The sequence below is a fragment of the Engraulis encrasicolus genome, chromosome 4, assembly GCF_034702125.1.
Source record: "Engraulis encrasicolus isolate BLACKSEA-1 chromosome 4, IST_EnEncr_1.0, whole genome shotgun sequence".
NCBI classification, from domain to species: Eukaryota; Metazoa; Chordata; class Actinopteri; order Clupeiformes; family Engraulidae; genus Engraulis; species Engraulis encrasicolus.
In genome coordinates, this window is record NC_085860.1 from 45,001,062 (window position 1) to 45,024,109 (window position 23,048).

Below are 23,048 nucleotides of genomic sequence, written 5' to 3' on the forward strand. Positions count from 1 at the left end.
ACACACACACACACACACACACACACACACACACACACACACACACACACACACACACACACACACACACACACACACACACACACACACACACACACACACACACACACACACACGTAGTGATCACTTATCAAAAATGTGTGGTAGTTTGTGGAGTATGAAGTGTAGTGTTAGACATACTGTATTGACATGTTTGTAGCCTATATTTGTGCTACTTTAACATGTGAAAAAAGAAGGCTTCTGGCCATAAAAAAGGGTGGCCATTCAATTACTTTAAGCAAACAAGCATTTCACAATATTACTTTATTCCCACAGAAACAACAAATGTTTTATGGCAACTGACATGGAATGCATGTTGACAGTTTGACATATTGACTGATTCTATTTGGTCTTCGCATGTCCAGAATTCACTAGTCTATAGGAGTGTTTGGTCCCTATGAGAGTGAAGACCATCATCTGTATTCTTGATGCATTTTTATTGATTTTGTGGGATTCTTCAGCTTTCTTTACTGCAGACACAGCCTCGTGTACTGTAGATGTTTCACCTGCATGTTTATACCAAATTCAATGAACTAGAAAATGTCACAGACCATTTGAGGTCACGGCATTTGAGACTGGATCAGTGGGCACCGGTCCAGCTCACTTCAGGACCATTATGCTTCCACACATCGGCACTGTGCCTCGATCAATGGTTGTCAGTCAGGTGTATGGGGATATTTTGGCCAAAAGCATGGAATATACCACATAAAGCCAAAGATATCAGATTCTACAATACTCGCATAATGCTTCTCATGTCATCATTAAAATACACGGAGTACACAATGTGTACGGAAAATTAGGCTATAACTTCTAGACTATAAGCCACTTTTCTTTTTTTTTGAACCATGCAGCTTACACAATGATGAATCCATAATCAAAACAGTGCATAAACAGTACTATACTGTACAGTGGCAATATGGCAGCGGCCTATATGTACGATGTGTTTTTTTCTTATTAAATATAGCAATAGGTGCAGCTTATATTCAGGTACATCTTACAGTCCAGAAGTTATTATGATTAGAGATGCACCGGATCCTTATTTTTAGGATCCTGCCGGATACCGGATCCACTGCTTAAGATCCTGCCGGATCCGGAACCGGATACCGGATCCTACGAAAGGGTTGAAACACATAGCCTACTCACACACGTGGGCCCTTTTTATCACGTTGGCTCAAACTATTTTGACTTAAAAGCCTCGGCTACCGGATCCTGGATCCTGGATCCGGATCCGGATCCGGATAGTCTGAAAAAACCTATTACCCTGCCGGATCCGGAACCGGATCTTGGATCCTGTACATCTCTAATTATGATACATCAACCACATATGTCCTATACAGTATAATACCTTACATTACCTGTAAGGCATGTCATGAATTGGCCCGCACACACTCGTGTGTGACACCAGCTCAATCACAGTCAGCCTTGTAGTCATCGGTTGTAGCCAGCATGACAGAATAAAAAGCGACCTTGTGGAGGTCCTGGTTTGATTCAATTGTAATTTCATTTCGTAAATCTGATTGCCGTCTGTGATATATTTCCTCAGAGGCGCAGCTGATAAAATGAATGTTGGAATCAACCCCCATGCCAACCCCCTCATAACACCACCAGCTCTCCCTCGCTGTCTGTGTCTCTCCCTGTCTCTCTCCCTCTCTGTCTGTGTGTGTATGGCTCCTTCTCCCTCTTTGTTGTATGCATTGCAATGCACTGCATGACTGAAGCAGAAGAGGTCAGATGGATAGTGATCATGAGGACACCGAAAAACACATCGGAAGTGAGAAGTGGTTGGTTTTTGCAAAAAAACCCAAAAAAACAGCAGCTCTGTCTGTTCTCAGACCTTTCCCGACCCCAAATATCACACCAATTTCTGATGTGTTGGCAACTCATAGTCGCCACCCCCTCGGGCTCCTCTCATTATCAGCAGCAAGGAATTCTGGGAAAGCCTTCTTCCATATTTTGTCCCAGCACTGCCACAGGAAGCTTGGTAATTATCCAAAGTGTTTTATCTCAGACAGCCTAGAGTCATGTCTGTGTTTTTGTTTGAATCCAATTAAAATATTAATCTCGGCCTTGACATGCATATTACCCCGACAAACTTTCGTCTGCAGTTTTGTGGAGGGTTCAAATTTTGGGTACACACATGCAGATTAATTCAGGGCACATATAATTATTAATTTGGGGTCCGATTCATTTTGCATGCTGAGAGAAGTGCAATTAGGATGTCAGTTATACCAGCACATTGGTCCACAATACAAATCCAGCAAAATCTATGTTCAAAGACCTTAAAAGATAAGATTTATATGGAACAACTTCTCATGTCATCTGAGCTGAACAGTTCAGCTTGCCATGTGATCACCTTTTGTCTCCTTTACATAAACCAGTCAGTGCAGTAGACCTACTACAAATCCCCAACTTCATTACGTACCCAACACATTTAGAAACATGGTCAGACTGTTTAAATTTTGAGCTTTCATTAATGCATGACTCAATTAAATAAACATCCCACTTTCCCTCTTCAATTTAAACATGGTGCATGCAAGTAGGCCTAAGTAAGACATGATGCAACTCAATTTATCAGTAGTCTGGTGGCACACATGGGGTGAATCCATACATAATGAATAGTATTTACTCTCAATGGCAATTATGTATGCAGTCATCATGTTGCAAGCGATTACACGTGCTTACACCTGCTTACACCTTACGGGGACATTGCATGAACACAGTGGAGTGTTGCAAGTTAGTACTAACTGTGAAATGTGAAAATGACAGATTTGTCAAGATGTCTGTGACAATTCACCTTCATGCAGGTCCATGTTGTCCAAAAGGGGGTTTATTGTAAGCAATTGGACGATTTCTAGGAGCTTCAAGACGTTTTGTTCCTCATCCGAGCAATCTTTTATCAAACCATTTCATCAACCAAAACTGATGAAGTGTGGTAACACTATATTTTAGTGTTGTTTTAGTGTAACATGTATCAACGTGTAATATTATGTACTTACGCTGTATACATACCCAGCAATAATAACCCTAACTCTGGTACAGCGCAAGTACAAAATGTTGCATGTTATTACATTGTTCCACTCTACCTAATTAATGTAAAATGAAGTGTAAGTGATGTGCCTTGGATGAGGAGGTCTTCAAGCTCCAAGAAGAAGTCCCGCTCCTTATAACTAAACCACATTTTAGTCAGAGTTGTCACTTCACAGTTAAGCCACCATAACACGAGACTGAAGACAACCCCGCGACAGCATGGTGGTCAGGGCCACTGACAGCTTTGACTGGGCCTGGGACAAAGTCATGTGAATGGGCCCCCCACCCAATACATACAATGTAAGGAGAACTCAATTCTGGGCTTCACCTCTCCTTGGGCCTGGGGCAACTCACCCCTTTGTGCCCCCCCTGTCGCCTTCCCTGGCAGTGATGACACGTGTGGTGGTAGTGAATGAGGTAGTGTGTGGTTCTCTGTCTACTCAGTCTGGACGCCTCCCAATTGTTCAGCAATGCCACATTAAAAGGCCTACTCAGCCATTAAATAGCTTGATGCTCTGCCGAGTGCCACGACCAGAGAACAATTACCTAATGGGGACCACAGTGCCACAGTGTGTTAAATGAAAACACGGCACATAACAAGGGCATATGGGGAAGGGGAAAAAACAATGACTGGATTCGCCCTACCGACCTGACCGAGACCGAGTCTCCGAGTCTCCGAGTCCAGCGCTGGCATCTGCATGTGTACGTCAGGGTAGTAGGAGAAAAAAAACATGTAAATCACAGTTGGGCAGTTTAATCACTGCTGACACAAGACAAAAAGCTTGCCGTCCCCCTAGAAAGCAATTAAGCCCTGGATGAATAAATGAGAGCCCTCTGTCCAAATGAACTCATGGAAGGCAAGATCGAACTAGAACGGCACTCAGAATGGGTCGCATGAATAGACTTGCATAAGAGATTCCATTCCGATATGGAACAGAACGGACTCGGGAGGCTTGGGATGTACCAGTCTGGATCACCACAAATCAATCCCTGAGATCACACAGATACGCAGACGCAGACGCAGACACACGCGCCCGCACGCACACGCACACGCACACGCACACACACACACACATTATTACAGCCTGCCACCAATGACCCCCTTTACAGTGAAACCATGATTGAGGGTTCGTTTCAATTTGAAGGTGCGGTGACAGATTTTTATCACATGCTGAAGGACACTAAAGTAATGGAAGACTTTAGAGTGGCCACTCGTCTGAAATGAGATTTTTATCCAAAGAGAGGTTTGATATAGATATTGTTTTTTCCCCCTCATGGAAGCTTTTGAAACATATCATTGAATGGACCAGTGACTGACCTCCAGTCTGCAGAATGGGCTAGAATGTTTCTGCTCTATTATGACATATCTCATGTAGGCAAGCATTAGGGAGCAGCCAGAGACTGTTGGAAACATTGACAAATGTTATACAAGAATGGCTACATGAACGAAAAGACAACCTCAATACAGTACATTAAAAAAAGTCTTGATATCCATATATGGTACTCATAACTTTCATTATGAGAAGCAACAAGGCAATATAACCTCAACAGTGGTTGTTATTGGGTAAACCAATGTATGGAAAAGAACCAAGGTGGACCAAGTTCTTGAGAAGTTCTACCTGGAACTCCAGCCCTGACCTCTGCTGCTGTAGTTTGATATGGAACAAATGCAGCGATCAATGGGATGGGGGGCAAGCTGGAGAGTGCCAGAGAGAGAAAGTATAAGAGACTGCATTTCCTCAAATACTTTCATTACACGCCCTCACAGAATGCTCTGTGTGTTCCACCTCATTATTTCTGCCCATATGGATTGGAGCACTTAAGTCAATAGGGCATAGAGCGCACAGGCACAGAGGCACAGACACACGTACGCACGCACTCACGCACGCACACGCACACAGTCCCCTTCTTTGCAACGCTGCTGCAATACTGCCAGGGCAGCACTTAGAGCCAATCAGCACGGAGTGCTTTCAAAGGCATCAAGTCAGCAGTTATAGATCACTTTGACAGCCTGCGTCAGTTTGCATCATAAAAAATAAACAGCTGCCACTGAGCGCTTTTGACAAATCTCCCAATCGCAGATGGTACTTAGGCATGCCATTTTCTACACAAGTACGGCATCACCGTCTTAATTAAGAGCTTGCGAAGGAAGAGCATAACACTCATAGGCCGACTTAAGGCCTGATTGCAACCGTTTTCTAATATACCCATTACCCATGCCTGCCTTACGTATCCATCGATGCTAACTAGATTGGTGTTTATTGATGGGTGTTATGTTATGATGTATTGTGCTTATCGTTTGGTTACTTAGGAATAATTATGCCTCTCTGACCAGTTCAGAGTAATTGACTCAGAGCAGGTCAGCATATACTGTCCATGTCTAGACTCCTAAGCCTGTGTGTAGATCTTGTTATTTGGGTGCCGCTCTGGTGGTGAGCTCTCTCTTTCCATACTCACCTGAAAGGCAAATACAAAGGGTTTTTGTATTTGGGTCTAGTGATGTCCTATTTTAAGAGGAGTCTGAGCCCCTGAAAGGGATTGTGGAAATCTGGGATGCTCACAGCAGCAAACATAGATTTGGAGTCTGTTGTGTCAGCCAGAAAACGAATGAGTCTGCCTGAAGAGGGGAAGTAAGACTTCACATTTCATTTATTGCTAACATTCGCTCTCACACACAGGGGATTAAAAAAATCACTGGGTGTGGAAAGAAGAGATGTATGGCAGAGGGTGATGTATCAATGGCCAATGATTTAAACAATTTTTACAACCGGTTTGGAAACTCTGGCACATCCCCCCAGCCCACACTTGACAACCACTCTTCAGCAGGCTCCCATCTCCCCCACTCACAACCCCCCACTCCTGTTACTACTTCACCCAGCTTCACTAACAGGGACACTTCATCCCCACACCCTCCTACTCTGCCTATGGTCACTACTCCCACCATCATCAACAATGCAGCAGTACCTCCACCAATGGACACAGCAGGCTCACAAATCCCCACTACCTCTATCCCCCTCCCCTGCTCCTCACTTATGCGACTTGGAACAAACCCACCACCCACCCCTTTCTCACCCCCCCCTTACCCCAACCCAGCACTCCCACAGCCGACAATCACCACTGACCAAGTTAGAAGGACACTGAAAAGACTTAAGTCCAAGGCGGCCGGCCCTGATGGCATCTGTGCAAGACTGCTAAAGACATGTGCTGAGGAATTAGCTGAGCCCCTTCATCACCTTTTTAATAGGAGTCTACAAGAAGGCAAAGTTCCTATCTTGTGGAAAACGTCATGCCTGGTACCTGTTCCAAAGAAAACTCACCCCAAAGAACTTAATGATTACAGACCCCTTCCCCTCACCTCACACCTAATGAAAAGTTTTGAACGAGTGCTGCTGGCGCAATTTTTCTCAAACCTCAGGTAACGCCACTCACTGGATCCTCTGCAGTTCGCCTACCAAGAGAACGTGGGAGTGGAGGATGCTATCCTGTATCTTCTTCACAGGGTACACGCTCACTTGGATAAGGGTGGCTGTGCTGTGAGAATCATGTTTTTTGACTTCTCCAGCGCATTCAACACCATACAACCACTGCTGCTGAGAGAGAAATTGGTGCGGATTGGAGTGCAGCCTAGCCTGGTAACCTGGATCACTGATTACCTCACAGAGCGGCCCCAGTTTGTAAGGATGGGTGACATAACATCGGAGACAGTGATTAGCAGCACAGGAGCGCCACAAGGAACGGTTCTCTCCCCCGTGCTCTTCACCCTGTATACGACAGACTTCAGCTATAATTCTGAGACATGCCACATGCAGAAGTTCTCAGACGACACTGCAATTGTGGGGTGTATAAGAGACGGTCAGGAAGAGGAGTACAGGGGACTGGTGGATGACTTTGTAGGATGGTGCCAAAACAATCAGCTGCACCTGAACACCACCAAAACCAAGGAAATGGTCATCGATTTCAGGCGCTCCACCCCGCCCTTGGTGCCTGTTTCTATTGGGGGAGAGAATGTGGAGACTGTCTGTACTTATAAGTACTTAGGAGTGCACCTTGACAATAAGCTGGACTGGTCCACAAATTCTGATGCACTTTACAGGAAAGGCCAAAGCAGGCTCTATTTCCTCAGAAGGTTGAGGTCCTTCAATGTCTGCAGCCAACTTCTGCTTATGTTCTACCAGTCTGTCATGGCCAGTGTGCTCTTCTACGCTGTGACTTGCTGGGGTGGAAGCATTAGGAAGAGAGATGCTGGACGCCTTGACAGACTGGTGAGGAAGGCGGGTTCAGTGGTGGGCATGGAGCTGCAGTCACTCAGTTCAACAGCTGAGAGCAGAACACTGAGCAGACTGGACTCTATTATGGATAATCATCATCACCCCCTTAACGCCACCTTCACTAACCAACTGAGTCTGTTCAGTCACAGACTCCGTGCTTTCACCTGCAGGACAGACAGGCTAAGGAGGTCCTTTGTCCCTTGGGCCATTCAACTGTTTAACAGTATACAGAAGGACACTAAGAAAGACATCATTATTGGGGATTGGACTGCCTGAGATGCCAGAGCTGGCCCAGATCTGGAACCTCTTGGCATGTGTGTGTGTCTGTGTCTGTGTCTGTGTGTGTCTGTGTCTGTGTGTGTCTGTGTTTGTTTTTATGTAGCTACTTGACACCTGAATTTCCCCCTGGGGATCAATAAAGTTTCTCTACTCTACTCTACTCTACACACACACACGCACACGCGCACGCACGCACACTGAGGTTATCGCTTCTGTTGATAAAATATGAACTGCTGCTTAAGCACTGTCAAATAATTCAGACGTTATTTATTCTTGCCAGGAATGGCTTTGCAATCATTTTTAGCTCCAACAGCTCCAAAAGCGTTCCCTCTGATTCCCTTTTCACTGTCAAGAGGTCTAAAAAAAGTAAACACTCTGTACAGACTCAGACAGACATTCATAATCTCATTCGACAAGGAATCTGAGAGAGATATACATTACGTGCCATTGGCTTTCATAGGGGTAAGTAAGAAAGCATAAATTAATGCAATTAAACTGGATTCAAGGTCTGAGGATCAAAGGGTAAAATTTTAATGACACACACTCATCATATGGCAGGTGAAGGAGATTGGAAAAATCAGTTTGGCTGGAGAAACTGAAACAAGCCTTTCACAAGATCACCACTGTATTGCATCTCACTTCACCAAGATATCATCATTAAAAACAGCAGAACAACTTTGTGCCAAATTAATCCATTTACATTTTGTGCATTTCATTTTTTTCTACACAAGTTAAAAGTTGCAGTCCCTGACTTTCTGTTTCGTTCAAAACCATACAACAACAATAGGTAGCAGCAATATCCCAGCTTGTTTCAGAGGCAAGTGTTGCACACAACGAGACAAACTGCACTACTGGTTGAAGGTTCAGAGGGCACAAGAGGCATCCATCGAGGGGAAAAAGTGCTTGCTAAAATATTCCCTAAGATATTTCTACAATTAAATCTCTCTACTATATCTTCCTTTATTGCACCCAAAATAGCATATCCAACAAATAGCAGAGTAAGAAGGAAAGAAAGAACCATTGTTTTTTTAGTAGTGTAGAAATTTAGGAAATGAAGAACACAGCCAAATAATAATAAATATCTGCCAATATTAATTTACATTTCAAAAAATAAATTCTGTGCGTAATGCCATTTTTGGGTACAGTGGAAATACTAATAACACAAATCACTGCATCCTATGTTCGCACGCTGCATCAGAAATACTGGAGCTCTCCATAGCAGTCCTTGTGTCCTGGTGTTGCAGTCCAGCCCACCATGTTCATACCTACCCATCTGAACTGCATGAATCAAAATGGCCACACAAGTCACACACACGCATAACAAAGGGCTGAATGAGAACGTATACTTGTCATCATATAATATAATCTTCATTTTGTTAAAAGGAAAGTTTTGTACAGATTGCATATCCATGCAATTGTGGGGGAAAAAAATCCCTCGAGTAGTTTAAAACAACTGCCTAGTCTGACAGTGCAACATTATCGCTTATCAATTTATCTACAAACAAATCTTCAAATAAATTAGTGGCGCTGAAACAAATTCACAATATATAACTAGCCTTGAATTGTAAGGATAGCGGATCCATAGCTTCATCTTTGGTTAAGTCAAAGCTGATTAGATTGACTCCAAAGCTCTATCCTACACTTAAGAACAGTGTACATATTTGTGTATTCTCAATCTTTCACAAACATGGCCCCCGGAGTTAAGTATGACCTTCCCCTACGAACTTTCTTTCCCATCTCCTCCTGTCATCGGAGGTTGACATACTTGACATTTTCAAGTAAATATCCGGCACTCAGTTATGACATCGAAAAAGTACCTACAGCTATTTCTCACACCAGATCCTAAAATAAAGGAAAAACAATGAAAATAAAAATAAATATGGAGTTGAGGTTACAGTGGTTGTGGTTATGTTGTCTGGATGAGAATGCTTTTTAAAAGTGCTTGGCACACCTCTTATAATAGTACCTTGATAGATTGTTAGATTGCGAACATGACATGTACATTAGATCAAGAATCAACCCAGTAAAAGAAGTGCTCCCTGTCGCCCGCTATTGTCAAATCTTTTAGAGCTGCCGCCGAGATTCAAGTCCATCAGTATATGCAGGCAGACATAGCCTTGCAGAGGTCACAGCACTGCGAGACAATGATGTGGACAGGCTGGCGCTAAATTCTCCATTCAGCACAGTTGTAGTCATGAAAATATATATATAAAACATTACCTGCTAAGGTAAATGAAACTTAACACATGGTTTGAGTCCTTAAGGTGGGGGGGGCAAATGAACGGTTTTCACCGCAGCAGAGAGAAACCAACATGAAAAACAGCATGCGCTGTATCCCATAAATGCTAAATGTGAGATTACACTGCTTTCATTTCGCATCACCTGGGGGGGCATCATGCTCCGTGCAGAAAAAACTGTGGCGTAGTAACAATGGTGCTGGAGGTGGTGACAGTACTTGAGCTTATTTTTGTGAGAACAACGTCCTAAGAAGGGCACTGTGCTGGAGAAGGAATCTGCAGTCTGGAGAAACGCTTAGATTCTGCAGAGGGTTCTAGACTCGTTGGGAGAATGCTCTTGAAGGCTACAGAAGAAACCTGTGGCACATGTAGAGCCGTATACCAAAACCTGAGGTCCTACAGCCGAAAAAGTCCCTACAGGCATTGGGAGAAGGTTATCTGGAGTCCAGAAAGCAAAACCTGTGATGCTGATGAAGGACCTTGAGTCTGAAGAATGATCCAAATTTGGGATAAGGAGTCCACAGTAGGGAAGAGCCTGAGGAGTCTTGAAGACGGTGCTAATCTGGTGAAGGTTCTAGGAGAAGGATCAGGAGAGGGTTCATTCTTGGAGTCTAGAGAAGAGCATTCCTATAGTCTGGACTCTGGAGAAGGTTCATTATTGGACTCCAGAGAAGAGCCAGTGTTCCTAGAGTCTGTTGAAGGTGGTGGCGTCGTGCATGTCCAGCTTGAGCTTGGCCCAGTCGCTGAGGCGGTGCACGGCGGTCTTTTCCTGGGTGAGGATGCGGGCGGCCTTGCGCAGCTTCTCCTCGTTGCGCTCCAGGTAGCGCATGCCCTCGGCCTGCAGGAAGTTCAGCTTCTCCTGCCGGCTCTCGTCCAGGCCGATCTCCTCCGGCATGTGGGGGTTGAAGCGAAAGTAGGTGTTGGCCGGCAGCAGCTGGTCCAGCATGGTGTGCACCTCTGTGGGGGAGAGAAGGAGAGGTGATAGAGGCATAAGTGAGATGGACAGAGGAGGCAACCGGAAGACAACAGGGAACAGGCAACAGAAAGACACGGATATGGACACCAAAAAGACATCAAAGGCTTCAAAGCATACTGTTTACATGGAGGTTTGAGCGATTACAGGTATGGGACGAATACAGCTAGTCTCAGATAGTGTGTCAACATCTATGCTGGGGAAGAAGTGACACAGATGAATAGGTGGGGTATGGCAGAGGATCATGGGTAAGGCATTAGGGAGTCATTGGTAAGTAGTATCTGGCATTGACTCTCTAACTGAAAAAGCATCCGTTTTCGTGGACTATCATCTACAACCTCTTGTGAGAAGCCTGCCATCATACTTAAAAGACACTACCGATTTGCTGAACAAACTAAGAACTCTAAAGAATGTCGATGCGAAAGATTGGCTGGTGACTCTGGATGTGTCTTCCCTGTATAGCCTCCATTCCCCACAGAGATGGTTTAAATGCCTTAGATTACTTCATCAGTGAAACACCTTCCGAGATACCCCATCACTTGATTACAAACTTGACTAAATTCATCCTTACACACAATTACTTTCTGTTTGAAAATGATTACTATTTACAAATCCAAGGCACTGCCATGGGTACCCCACTGGCACCAAGTTACGCAAATTTATTCATGGGGAAATTCGAACGGGATTTTGTTTACAACAACCCATTTAGTCACCTTATAAAGTACTGGTTGAGATACATAGATGACTGTTTTATGATCTGGGGGGGTAACGAGAAGGAGTTACTAGAGTTCATCACCTTCCTAAACTCTCGACTAGACACAATCACATTTAGCCTACAATGGAGAAGAACCAAAATGAGATACACTTTTTGGACGTGCTGAATCTCTAAAAAAACAAAATCTGCGTATTTCATCTACAGTGTTTCATAAAGAGACAGATAAGAATACATTATTGAGCGCTGACAGTCATCACCCCACGCCATTAAAACGCTCATTGCCGCTGAGTCAGTTATATAGAATCCGACGTATATGCGATACCGATGATGAATTTGACATACAGTCTAAAGCCCTACTGGATCGATTTCGTTCACGGGGCTATCCCGAGGAGTGGCTCTCCACAGCGTATAATAAGGCCAAAGCATCGCAGAGATCACGCCTATTGGCTGGCTCTAAAAAACAGAAGCGCCCGTTTTCAGTCAATTACGCACTCACATTTAACAACATATCGGGACGCATTAAAACGATAGTCAATTCACATTGGTACATTTTGGCGACGGACCCCTTGCTTAAGAATACGTTTGCGCACCGCCCTCTTTTTACCTATAAAAGAGCTAGCAACCTGAGCAACCTGCTGGTAAGGTCTGACATAGTGCGTCAAAAGAAGCCATCCTTTATCAAAGGGTGCTTTCCATGCAGGAATTGCGCGGCCTGTCCTCATATCCAGAAAGTTAACAAATTTAAAACACAACCACACAGGAAAGGAACATAAAATTCACTCTTTAATAACATGCTCTTCACAGAGAGTAATATACATTTTGCAATGCCCCTGTCATCTGTCTTACGTAGGGAAAACTATGCGAGCTTTAAAAAACAAGACTTAGTGAGGCATAAATCCGCCATACGACGGGGAGACATAACGTCCCCGGTCGCAAGACATTTTATTGAACATAATCATACCCTTGGAGACTTGACATGTATAGGGATTGAACAAATTCAAACACCTCGGAGAGGGGGCAATGTAGACAGAATGCTTCTCAAGAGAGAGGCATTTTGGATACATTGTCTCCAATCCATGTCGCCAGGGGGCATGAATGAAGACTTTGATTTATCACCTTTCCTCTAATGTTTTTTCATGTTCTTTCCGGTGCCTGCTTCTGTTTTTATGTGTTATGAGATTTAGCCTTGTTGACTTAACCATATGTATATGTATGGCTTTTTGTTCGCATGTTGCTAATTGTTAAAAATACATCTCTATTGTTTTTGTAGACTTATCTGTGCTGATCCAGGGGGTGGCACAGTGGGCGCTCCAATTAATGAACGGCTTTCAGGCCTGATGCTTTGGAGCGCGCACTGCGTCATCCCCAATCAGCAACAGGTGAGCTAAGGAGACGCCTAGATAAAACTCAGGAAGTAGCTTAGTAAGCTAAGACACTGACGAAGGCAACAGCCGAAACGTTTGTCTACACTTCTGCTGCTATGTAAATAAAAAAATAAAAAAGAAGAAAAGAAGAACCCGAGTGCGATCCACTTTTTCACCTTCAAAGTCATTGGTAAGAACAACAGAGAGGTACATGAGTAAGAAAAACAGACAGGTAGGGGGGCGCTGTGGCGCAGCGCGCTAAGCCCCCCACATTTGGGCTTACAGTACATGCCCAAGGGACCCTGGTTCGAGTCCGGCCGGGGTAATTTCCCAGCCCTACCCCATCTCTCACAATTGTTCCCCGTCTACTGTCCTGTCATAATAAAGGCGAAAAAAGCCCCCCCCAAAAAAAGAAAAGAAAAGAAAAACAGACAGGCATGGCTGAGGTACATAAAAGCTTTAAACAACATAGTTTAAAGACAGACTGAAGGCAAAGCAGTTGGCCCATCATGCTATGTACAGGGAGGAGAGGCGGTAGCTAAAAAGTTAAGCAATGAGCCACGAGAGGCAGTGGTGTTGTACTTATAATGGGTAAGGGGAGTTGTAGCACGACGCGAAGCGAACCCCAACTGATCCAGATTGTTATCAACTTCGTAAGCGTATAAGTTACCGGCACTTACAATCTTCTTTTAGAATGGTATGTGTTTATGCATGATTCACAACGACTATCAGCCAATCACAATTAAGAACCAGATCGCACAGTGTTGGATGCATAAATGAGGATGACAGTGGAGCAGGTGAAGGAGTAAGAGGTACGGCATACAGCAGGGCTATTCAAATGGCGGCCCTGGGGCCAGATGCGGCCCTTGGACAGCAAGGTTTTGCCCCCCCACAAGCCACTTCAAATACAAAATCGTTTTTTGGAATTTAGAGATAAAAGTATGAGCTCCGTTATCGTGCTGAAACGGGACACGGGACGTTAAAATGCAGGAAATTACATCTAAGAAATGCTAAATTTTATGGGGGAGGACCCAAAGCCCTCCACTTCAATGAAGTGTCCCATATTTTTTTCATTAACAGTCGGCAACCATAATACATACACACAATTCGGCTCCTTTACTGGGAGGAATTTGAAAAAATGGCCCTCGTTGAAATATAATTGAATACCCCTGGCATACAGTATACAAAGTCAACAGATGGGAGCATATGGCACATGGAGTTGGCAAGTCATGAGTAAGGACAACATAGACAAAGGTAAAGAATCAAATGAGTAAGGACAGCACAAAACTATGGATGAAAGAAACCAGAAAACTTCAGGTGTTTTCCACTCATAATGACAAGGTTTCTCAGAAAGACATATTTCCATCCACAGGGCCAGCTGTCATATCGAGACTTTCACGCTGTGTTGCTTTATCTGATTAACGGCTTCATTTTACAGCCCACAGATAAAAAGCTCTTCATCATAGCACAGTCTGACATACAGAAAGACAGAAAGCAAATAAATCTAACAAATTAGTGATTCCCTGGACACTGAAAACAATCTAAGAAAAGTATTCAGTGTTAATTAAGGTCCTCAAGTTATAATCATTTTGAATAAACAGATTCTGTCAAGTAAAAGTTTTAATGGTATCAAACTAAAAGCAAACAGAAAGGCCAAAAGATCTAAGTTTTAACTGGTTTTCAGTTATTAATTTGAGACGCACGCTTGCGTGATATTTTTTGGACCACACAGAAACATTTGAGTTATCTGCACGATCTCAAGTGTGTGTGTGTGTGTGTGTGTGTGTGTGTGTGGGGGGGGGGGGGCACTGAACTGAGACCATCCACACAGTAATGCAGTCTAGAGTAGGTCAGTAAACGCACACGCACACGCACACGCACACGCGCACACACCTCCTCTCACCTTACCTCTGGGGTCAACTCCAGCAATCATAGCAGGGTCACCCGTAGCGAAATGACCACAACTGGTTGCCCATGCCCTCCTACCCATCCAAAAAAATCTCCAGGCTAATCACGTGCCAAATGACCCTCGACAGCAGGAACAGGAAGCTAACTCTTCTCCAAGTCCAACTCCCCTCTCTGGCAGTTGAAAGGGCTCCGTCCCAAGGCCCAAGTTTGCCCCAGGCATCGCATGTCTAGTAATTGCTGCTTGATTACAACCTGCATACCCTCCTCTCATCTTGAAAGACATATGGATTGGTTACATCGCCAGCTCAATTAACGTTTTAAGCTCTGCTGCTTCACATCACCGTCAAGCCAGAGAGACGTGAGGTAGAGGAGATGGACGGATTGAAAGAGAGAGAAAGAGTGCGGCTGGATCTGTGGGTGTCAAGCTACAGATAGGAGAGGCTTTGGGGGCTGGGGGGGAGAGAGCGAGAGTGAGAGAGAGAGAGAGAGCGAGAGTGAGAGAGAGAGAGCGAGCGAGAGTGAGAGAGAGAGAGCGAGCGAGAGTGAGAGAGAGAGAGAGAGAGAGAGAGAGAGAGATCTCCTTCCAGCGCTGGAGCTGTGAAGTGGAAATGAGCAGGAAGCCTCTGCACTGCACTGCAGTCAGAGTGCTGTGTGGTCCTGCTCTTCTCTGCTCTGGTGCAGGCTCCTGGGCCTACACATGCCCCAGCTCCCACTCCTGAGTTGGGGCATACAGTAGAGAGAAAGAGAAGGAGAGATACATGGAGAGAGAAAGTGCATGAGAGGTAGAGAGCATAAGAGGAAGAGCAAGAACAGAAGAGAGAAAGCGAGAGTGTGTGTGTCAGAGCAAGAGAGCAAGAGAGCGCAAGAGAGAGAGAGAGGATGTCTGCAAAGAAAGGAGCAGTGATATCCAGTCACTTGCACTGCTATGGGATGTTGGGCCTGCAAGCCCCCTTTTCCAGGGTTATAAGACGAGGGCAGGAGAGCTGAGAGATGAGCGAGGAGAGCAGAGACAGAAAGAGAGACAAAAAGAGGGAGGGACGGAAAAAGACGAACAACGAGAGGACGGAATGAGAATGAGGGAAGCAGAGTCAAAGAAATCAAAGAGCGAGAAAGAAAGAAAGAGAAAGAGAGAGAGAGAGAGAGAGAGAGAGAGAGAGAGAGAGAGAGAGAGAGAGAGAGAGAGAGAGAGAGAGAGAGAGAGAGAGAGAGAGAGAGAGAGACCTGTGCAGAGGCAGGGCAGCCACATCTGCAGGGAGAGGGAGGCCCAGTGTGGCTTGGGAGTGCGGTAAGCCGCAATTTATAAATAACTCCTGCGATTACGTGGCGGGGGACCAGATTAATCCCAAACTCAGGAGGTCTGAGCTGAAGAGGCGCGTGGACACGTGGACACGTGGACACGTGCGCGCACACGCACACACACACACACACACACACACACACACACACACACACACACACACACACACACACACACACACACACACACACACACACACACACACACACACACACACACACACACACACACACACACACACACACACACACACACACACACTAACCATTGGGTCAAAATCTTGTTTTCTTTTGAGGGGGAGTGCAAGGACAGGTGGTAATGCAATCGAGGCAGCAGGCACAGCCAAAATCTAAATGCACAAAGGGCGCTTCGCTTCACACACATCTCCACAAAATTAGCATGGCGTCTGGAGACAGAAACACAGAAATCCACGACTACCCTGGCCCTGAGTTAGGAGGTGGGGGTGGGGTGGGTGGGGGGCTAGCGGTCTTGCGGTGATCAGTGATCAAGAGTAGCAGCAAGAACTGAATAGCAGATGGCTGCAAGTTGTGAGTTCAATCCCAGGGGCCAGTCAGCCATCAGGGTGCCCCCTGAGCAAAGCACTTAACCACTAAAAGGTGCTCAAGGACAGCATATCATACCAGTATATCATGTGGTTCGCTCACTGAGTCACTCTGCTTAATGTCATTCTGCTTAGACCCTTATTCAGAGTGTACATTACCTATTTATCAATGAGGGGAACAAGGTTTAGCTTTTAAGGGAGTAATACCATTCATATTCATTATACACTATATAGCATGATATCTATATGATGTTAATATGTTCACACCCCCAACCCTGTTATTGTGGCCTCGTTAGGGCTACTGGGCTTTGATTAGGACCAGGAGTGCTATATCTCCTAGTGGCCATCTTCAAAACACGCTGTACTAGCCATAAGCAGTTTCTGTTTTGGTTTATTTTCCTTCCATATTATTTTGGGATTTAATTTCTACATTCTGTATTAATTTGGTCTTGTGCATGTTGAGTTGTGCATGTTGAGTGTGTGCCCACGTCATGAACCATGAAACACCACGAAAAGTGTCACTCATCCACTAGATGCCATGAAATGTGATGTAATGGTGGTGACTTTGTGAAATGCCCACCTTCGGTGTCGGTGGCACTGCTGATGATGTTGGTGAGCTTGGTCTTGAGGCTGGTGTGGGTGGCGTTGAGCTTGCCCACCGTCTCAAAGCGGCCCGTTCCCAGGGACACCACACACTGCAGCGGCGTCTTGGGCCACAGGCACCGGCACTCGTGCACCGCCAGCGCCGTAGGGTTGTTCATCAGCAGACCGCCGTCCTGCACAGAAAAAAAACATTCAAATTAAGAGCCTGTTTATGGGTGTTTTTTTGAAACGCATCTGTTTAAGTGTTTACACGTAAACTGAAGTTTGGCTCCCTAAAAAAAGAATTTTAAGTTTCTGTACAAAAAAAGGTGACCATCCACACACTTCAAGTCTTTTTTTAGGCAAAGCTTTACTGAACTTGCAAGCTTTACCAAAATGCACCCGTCAAAATGGTAACAAAGGCCTACATTTTACTTTATTTCTTTTTTACAGTGACTATACAGGAGATGTTTTACAACAAGTCTTCTTGACAGACACTGTGGTTTTCCACCTGTAGTTGCTAGGCAGTGCTAGGGAGTGAACCAATATTAAAACAGTAAAGGGCAATACAAGGGCGTAATATAAAGTAATTACATACAAGTCACCATTCTCAGTCTCTCCCCTGAACCTCATTCCAACCCACATTAAAGAACTATAAATATGCTACATGGAGGATTGTAGCCCAGAGGCAAAATACACAAAAAATATGCTTGGCTTGTCAGTGAAATATACATTTAATATAAAGTATAAAAAACCCCATCATAACAATAACAAAAGCAGGTCACACATTCAGCTGTGGAGACTGAGGAGCAGCCCAACAGGCCTCTTTCCTCACGCTTGATTATGCTCTAAAGGTTTACATCTCACCCTCAGCATTTCTCCATACAGATGGAGAAAGAAAGAAATCCAATGGCACGAGAGAAACTGGATGCAATATTGTTGCATGCAGCCTTGGTAGTACTGACAGAAGAGACTGTTGACAATCTGTTGCACACACGCACACTCACACTGAGCAGCTTGTGTGTGTGTGTGTGTGTGTGTGTGTGTGCGTGTGTGTGTGTGTGTGTGTGTGTGTGTGTGTGTGTGTGTGTGTGTGTGTGTGTGTGTGTGTGTGTGTGTGTGTGTGTGTGTGTGTGTGTGTGTGTGTGTGTGTGTGTGTGTGTGTGTGTGTGTGTGTGTGTGTGTAAGAAGCTCCCTGGCATTAAACATGAAACGCACTGCACTTCCCATCAGCATTGAAATATCTGGCACTGCATATCCTGAAGAGAGAGCCGCCCTCCTGCTGGGAATCATGTCGAGGAGGCCGTGATCAGAGAGACCTCAAAAGGCAGCTAGGAAGCCTTCGCAGCCTCTAGACTTCTAGGGCTGGCTGAGGATACAGGAGAGGTGAGGGTGTGCAGATGTAAGGCATGTGGTGTAGTGTCGTTGGTTGTTGTGGTGGTGGTGGTGCTTGCTTGCCTGCTTGCTAGCAGTGTTGCCAGATTGGGCTGTTTCCCGCCCAATTGGGCTGCTTAGGATGGCCTTGTGCGGGTAAAAATGGCATTTAGCAGAAAAACCAGCCCAATTTTTGCCATAGAAATCAATAGAATTGGGCGGGATTTTGTGCTTCTAGGCGGGTTTTGAGCATTTATTGGGCTGGAAATCATCAGCCTCATCTGGCAACCCTGCTTGCTAGGTTATCCCTGGTCTGACATTGCTTGATTTACCATGGGAACTCGCATATCAATAAAACATAAAACAATTAGCCTAAATAATCGCAAAACCCTCTAGGGTACTGAAAATATGAAAATGTCAAAAAATATGAACATCAAGGAAATACACATGTCTTTCCGTCTTGAAAAACCTTTAGTGCTTCTCAGAGGGAGTGGGAGCAGGGCTATCTATCTACAAAGCTACTCAAGCGCCTTTATTTCACATGTCAGTTGCTATGGCATCAACAATTTCAACCGTGTAGCTTAAGTCTGACAGATCATTAGGTGTGTCATGCTGGAGGATGCACCTGTGCAGCTACTGGCTGCATATCTCAAAGCCAAAAAAACAATACTGGTGCCGTTATACATGATTAGCTCCACTGCAAGTCATGCATACCACATTTGATAACAAAAAATAATTTGTCTAATGAGATGAATAGCCTAGTATATTAGAGTTCAAGACTTGCTTAAAAATACTGCCTTAAGTGCAAGGGTGAGAAGCATTTGGTTAATTGACATGGACTGACCCATGACAGCGACAGGTGGGGAGAGAGAGGCGACTGACAGTAGGGTTACGTAATGGAAGAGTGTGAGAGGAGTGTGTAAGAGGCTGGGCAGCAAGAGACAGCCAGGAACAGGCAGACAGAGAAAAGGAGGAGAGGAGAGGGGAGGGAATAAACGAGAAAAGCAAAATATGGGAGGGGAGAGGAAAGGAAAAAGGGATGGGAGGCGAGGGGAGAGAATTGGAGAGAAGAGAGGGAGCAGAGAGAGAGAGTGATGATTGGAGTGGAGAAGAGAGGAGCAGGGAGATGCCTTAAGGGGATCCTGCCCCCTATCTAAACCCTTCCCTTCTTGAGCATAATGACAGGGGGGCTTCATGCATAGATCGATGTCTGGGGTGGTGAGCCGGGCTGCGGCTCTCAGGATAGCGTGGCATGGCCGAAGGGCTCTTCATCACGCAAGAGAGAGAGAGCGGCTGTCTGGAGAAGCACAGGGCCATTGCCTGAAGGGCTGGACAGGAGGTGGCGGAGAGGTGAAGAGGATGAGGGAGACAGGGTGGGTTGAAAACGATGCCCCTGACCAGCGGTTGAGCGAACCAGTGCGGGGAGAATATTATTGAGTAACCTTGCCACAACTCCTCCTCCCTCAATGACATCAAGGGCTGAATGAATGAATGAATGAATGAATGAATGAATGAATGAATGAATGAATGAATGAATGAATGTGGTCCTCATGGAACTGGGCTGCCTCTGGAGTTTGTCTGCCTCTTTCAGTAGAGGCTGCATACATCGTACATGCTATCGGATTCTCACTAATGACATCCAACTAAGTTAAGAGACAATCAAAAGCCCTCATTGATCTGTTATGCTAGTTCTGTGTGTGCAGGAATGGCTTCAGGATTCAGTGATGTGTCTTATTGCGAAATTAATACACATCATCTTCAGATTGCAGAAATGAAATTTCAGCAACATATTAAAATCCATGAGGCTTAATGAATGTTTGATTAGCAAACAAATCTGAAATAAGTGGGCTAATGAATTTTTGTGCACAGACTTCTGCAGCTTATGTGAAAACAAAAATGCAGAGCTCGCCATCGTGACGCACAGCACGCGCTTGCCATTGCATGTAAAATATTTATCACACTACTGCACTGCTCAGTCATTTAAATAGAGGGAAATTACTGCAGCGTATTAAAAGAGAGAAAGAAAGAAAAAAAGAAAAAAAAATGCCTCCGTCATGCACACAGAGAGTCATTAGAACTGTAGACTGCCCGAAGGGTCAGCAGCCATGGGAACAGTCAGGCCTGCCGATAGGGGGAGGGGGGCAAACGGGTCAGTCATTCCAAGCCTAGGTAGAGAGAGGGCCCAGAATTGGGTCCCCATTCCATTTATGCATTGAGAGTGGGGTGGGGGGCCTTTCAGATGATTTTGTCGCAGGCCCAGCCAAACCCATCAGTGGCCTTAGGAACAGCCATGGAGGCGAGGCAGTGCAGTGTAGTGCTGCTGAGTTGGCATTTGTGGCCCCCCTCCAGCCCTCACAGCCCAGACCAACCAAACCAAACCCAGCACTCCTGTGACTCTGCATCTTTCTCTGAACGTCTAGGCTACCTCGCCAGATGGGCCGCCGCTTGGTTTCCAGGTGATTCATGAGGGTAGAGAGTCGAGGGCAACTGTGCTCAGGCAACCTGCTCTGTCAATGACAAGAGCTTGCTTGCCTCTCTTGCTCCTGTGCTGGCCCCTTCTGATCATGGTGCAGTATAAATGAATGGGGTGCTCTCTGGCAGTGATGTATAGGACAAACTTGGGGCCACTCGCCCGAGGAATCACCAGTGCCCTTCAGGGTGAGGAGGGCAGTGGAGTGACCCGTCGACAGGAGATAGCCCCTAGTCTCTCTGAGGTTCTGTAGTGAATACAGCCAAGCATTCTGCAGTGCAAATAGCTGAGACTTTGTCTACAACTTGCAAAGCAAGCAAGAGGACTTGATTTCATTTTTTAATGCTTGCTTGTGAAGCACATCCAATGACATCACTTACTCTTTTGTGCTGGTCATTTCTCGGCTGCTCTGAGGTTCAAGCATGGCTCTGTGTGAGAGAGTGACGCGAGAACAAATAAGTGACAGAAACTAGCCAGGGAAATCCCATACTGCTTTACACCATCATTCCGACCGGAAAGACAGTCTAGATTCTATCCCTCAGCAAGGGTTCCAGATCTTGGGCTCCAATCAGAGAGCGGGAAAGGGTGGAAAGGCAATGACTGCAGTTTGTTTGAATAGACACAACTGATACGATTGGCGATGGGCTATGTTCAAATGACACATTCGTGACAACCAATAAACGGCCATGGGCAATCGTAAATCACACCCTTCCTACGAGAAAGTGCATACCATCTCACTTGTGAGATCCTTTGGTGTCAACCAGGCGAGACAAAACATGGTGCCGGAGATTTTACGCTGTGACTTTGACAGAGCTCAGAAAGGCCAGACTCATAACACTGTGTGCTTTTTGGCACATTTTACACAGCCGTCTAGTTTCCATCACTAGAGAGTTGCTCCTTCCTCGCCCCAGAAACTTCCCTTCTCACACTGAGGCGCATTTGGTCAGAGACAGAGGGAGAGTTTAGTGGCTGAGGGCTAACTGTAAAACAATGATCTACTTGCCGTAATCTGCTGGGATGATCCGTACACAAAGAAAGCCCATCCCAAGTTGCCCATCAAACTCCCAGCATGACACGGGTCATAGGTGACTTCCTCTTAAGAGGATTTGCAATCGTAATGCCACTCTCGCTCAAAACGGTTAAGCCTGCAGCGCCAAAACCTGGTACGTTTGTGGGTCAATATGCCTGAAAACACATTAGGAGACCCTACTGAGACATCTTGGCACCATCTCGCCGCGCCGTTTTTGGAGCAAGTAGCATTAGTCTCCGATGCATGGCCTCTGATGCAGTGCAAACGTAATGACAAACAGCACATAACCCTCTCACAGAAGAAAAATTAGGGCAGCAAAAAAAAGGAAAATTGCCACATTTATCCCACTAAATTCCTTACTTGGAACTAATTGCTAGCGTGCCACGGACAGATCCTTGGCCTAGCCCCCTCAGGCACTTACCAATGGTTCACTAATCAGCCCCTTTCATTTCCTCCGGTGCCACTAAACCGTGGTTTCGATTAATTAGGCTGCCTCCACACTACACCTATGGGACCTGGGTAGTAACAGCAGGAAGCCTCAAGTCATTAAGCTGTATGTATGCGTTACTGTATTCCAACCAACAGATTCCGTTTGCAGACATCAGATCAGCCAACACTATCTAGGCTGGCACTCCTCTGCAAGAGATTCGACCAGCAGTTCACAACAGATCATTCTGACCAAAATCCCTTCATAAAAATAAAAAATAAAAGCCAGTAGACAATAAAACAAAACCATTGCCTCTTTACTCACTGGAGCATACTTCAGCAAAATTTGGTGAGGCTGTGAACCCTTGAATGAAGTGAGTGGGGGGGCCTGGGTTGGGTCTGTGATAAAGATGGAAGGACAGGTGATGCTATCACTGTGGCAGGCAGTCACTAATGAAAGCCATTTCATGGCTCAGGGTACATAATCGCCAGCAAGA

At 45.3% G+C, this 23,048-nt stretch overlaps 1 protein-coding gene across 1 annotated transcript in view; it reads right to left on the reverse strand.

The window, feature by feature from the left end:
* Positions 1-8,120: 8,120 nt before the first annotated feature.
* The window catches only part of LOC134447832 (calcium-independent phospholipase A2-gamma-like), a 31,872-nt gene continuing 16,944 nt past the window's right edge, over positions 8,121-23,048 (reverse strand). Inside the window, exons 9-10 of the mRNA XM_063197503.1 lie at positions 17,250-17,445; positions 8,121-10,807 (exon numbers count right to left, since the gene is read on the reverse strand). Coding sequence (XP_063053573.1) covers positions 10,536-10,807; positions 17,250-17,445 — 468 coding nt within the window. The 3' untranslated portion in view covers positions 8,121-10,535. The remainder of the gene's footprint in view (positions 10,808-17,249; positions 17,446-23,048) is intronic.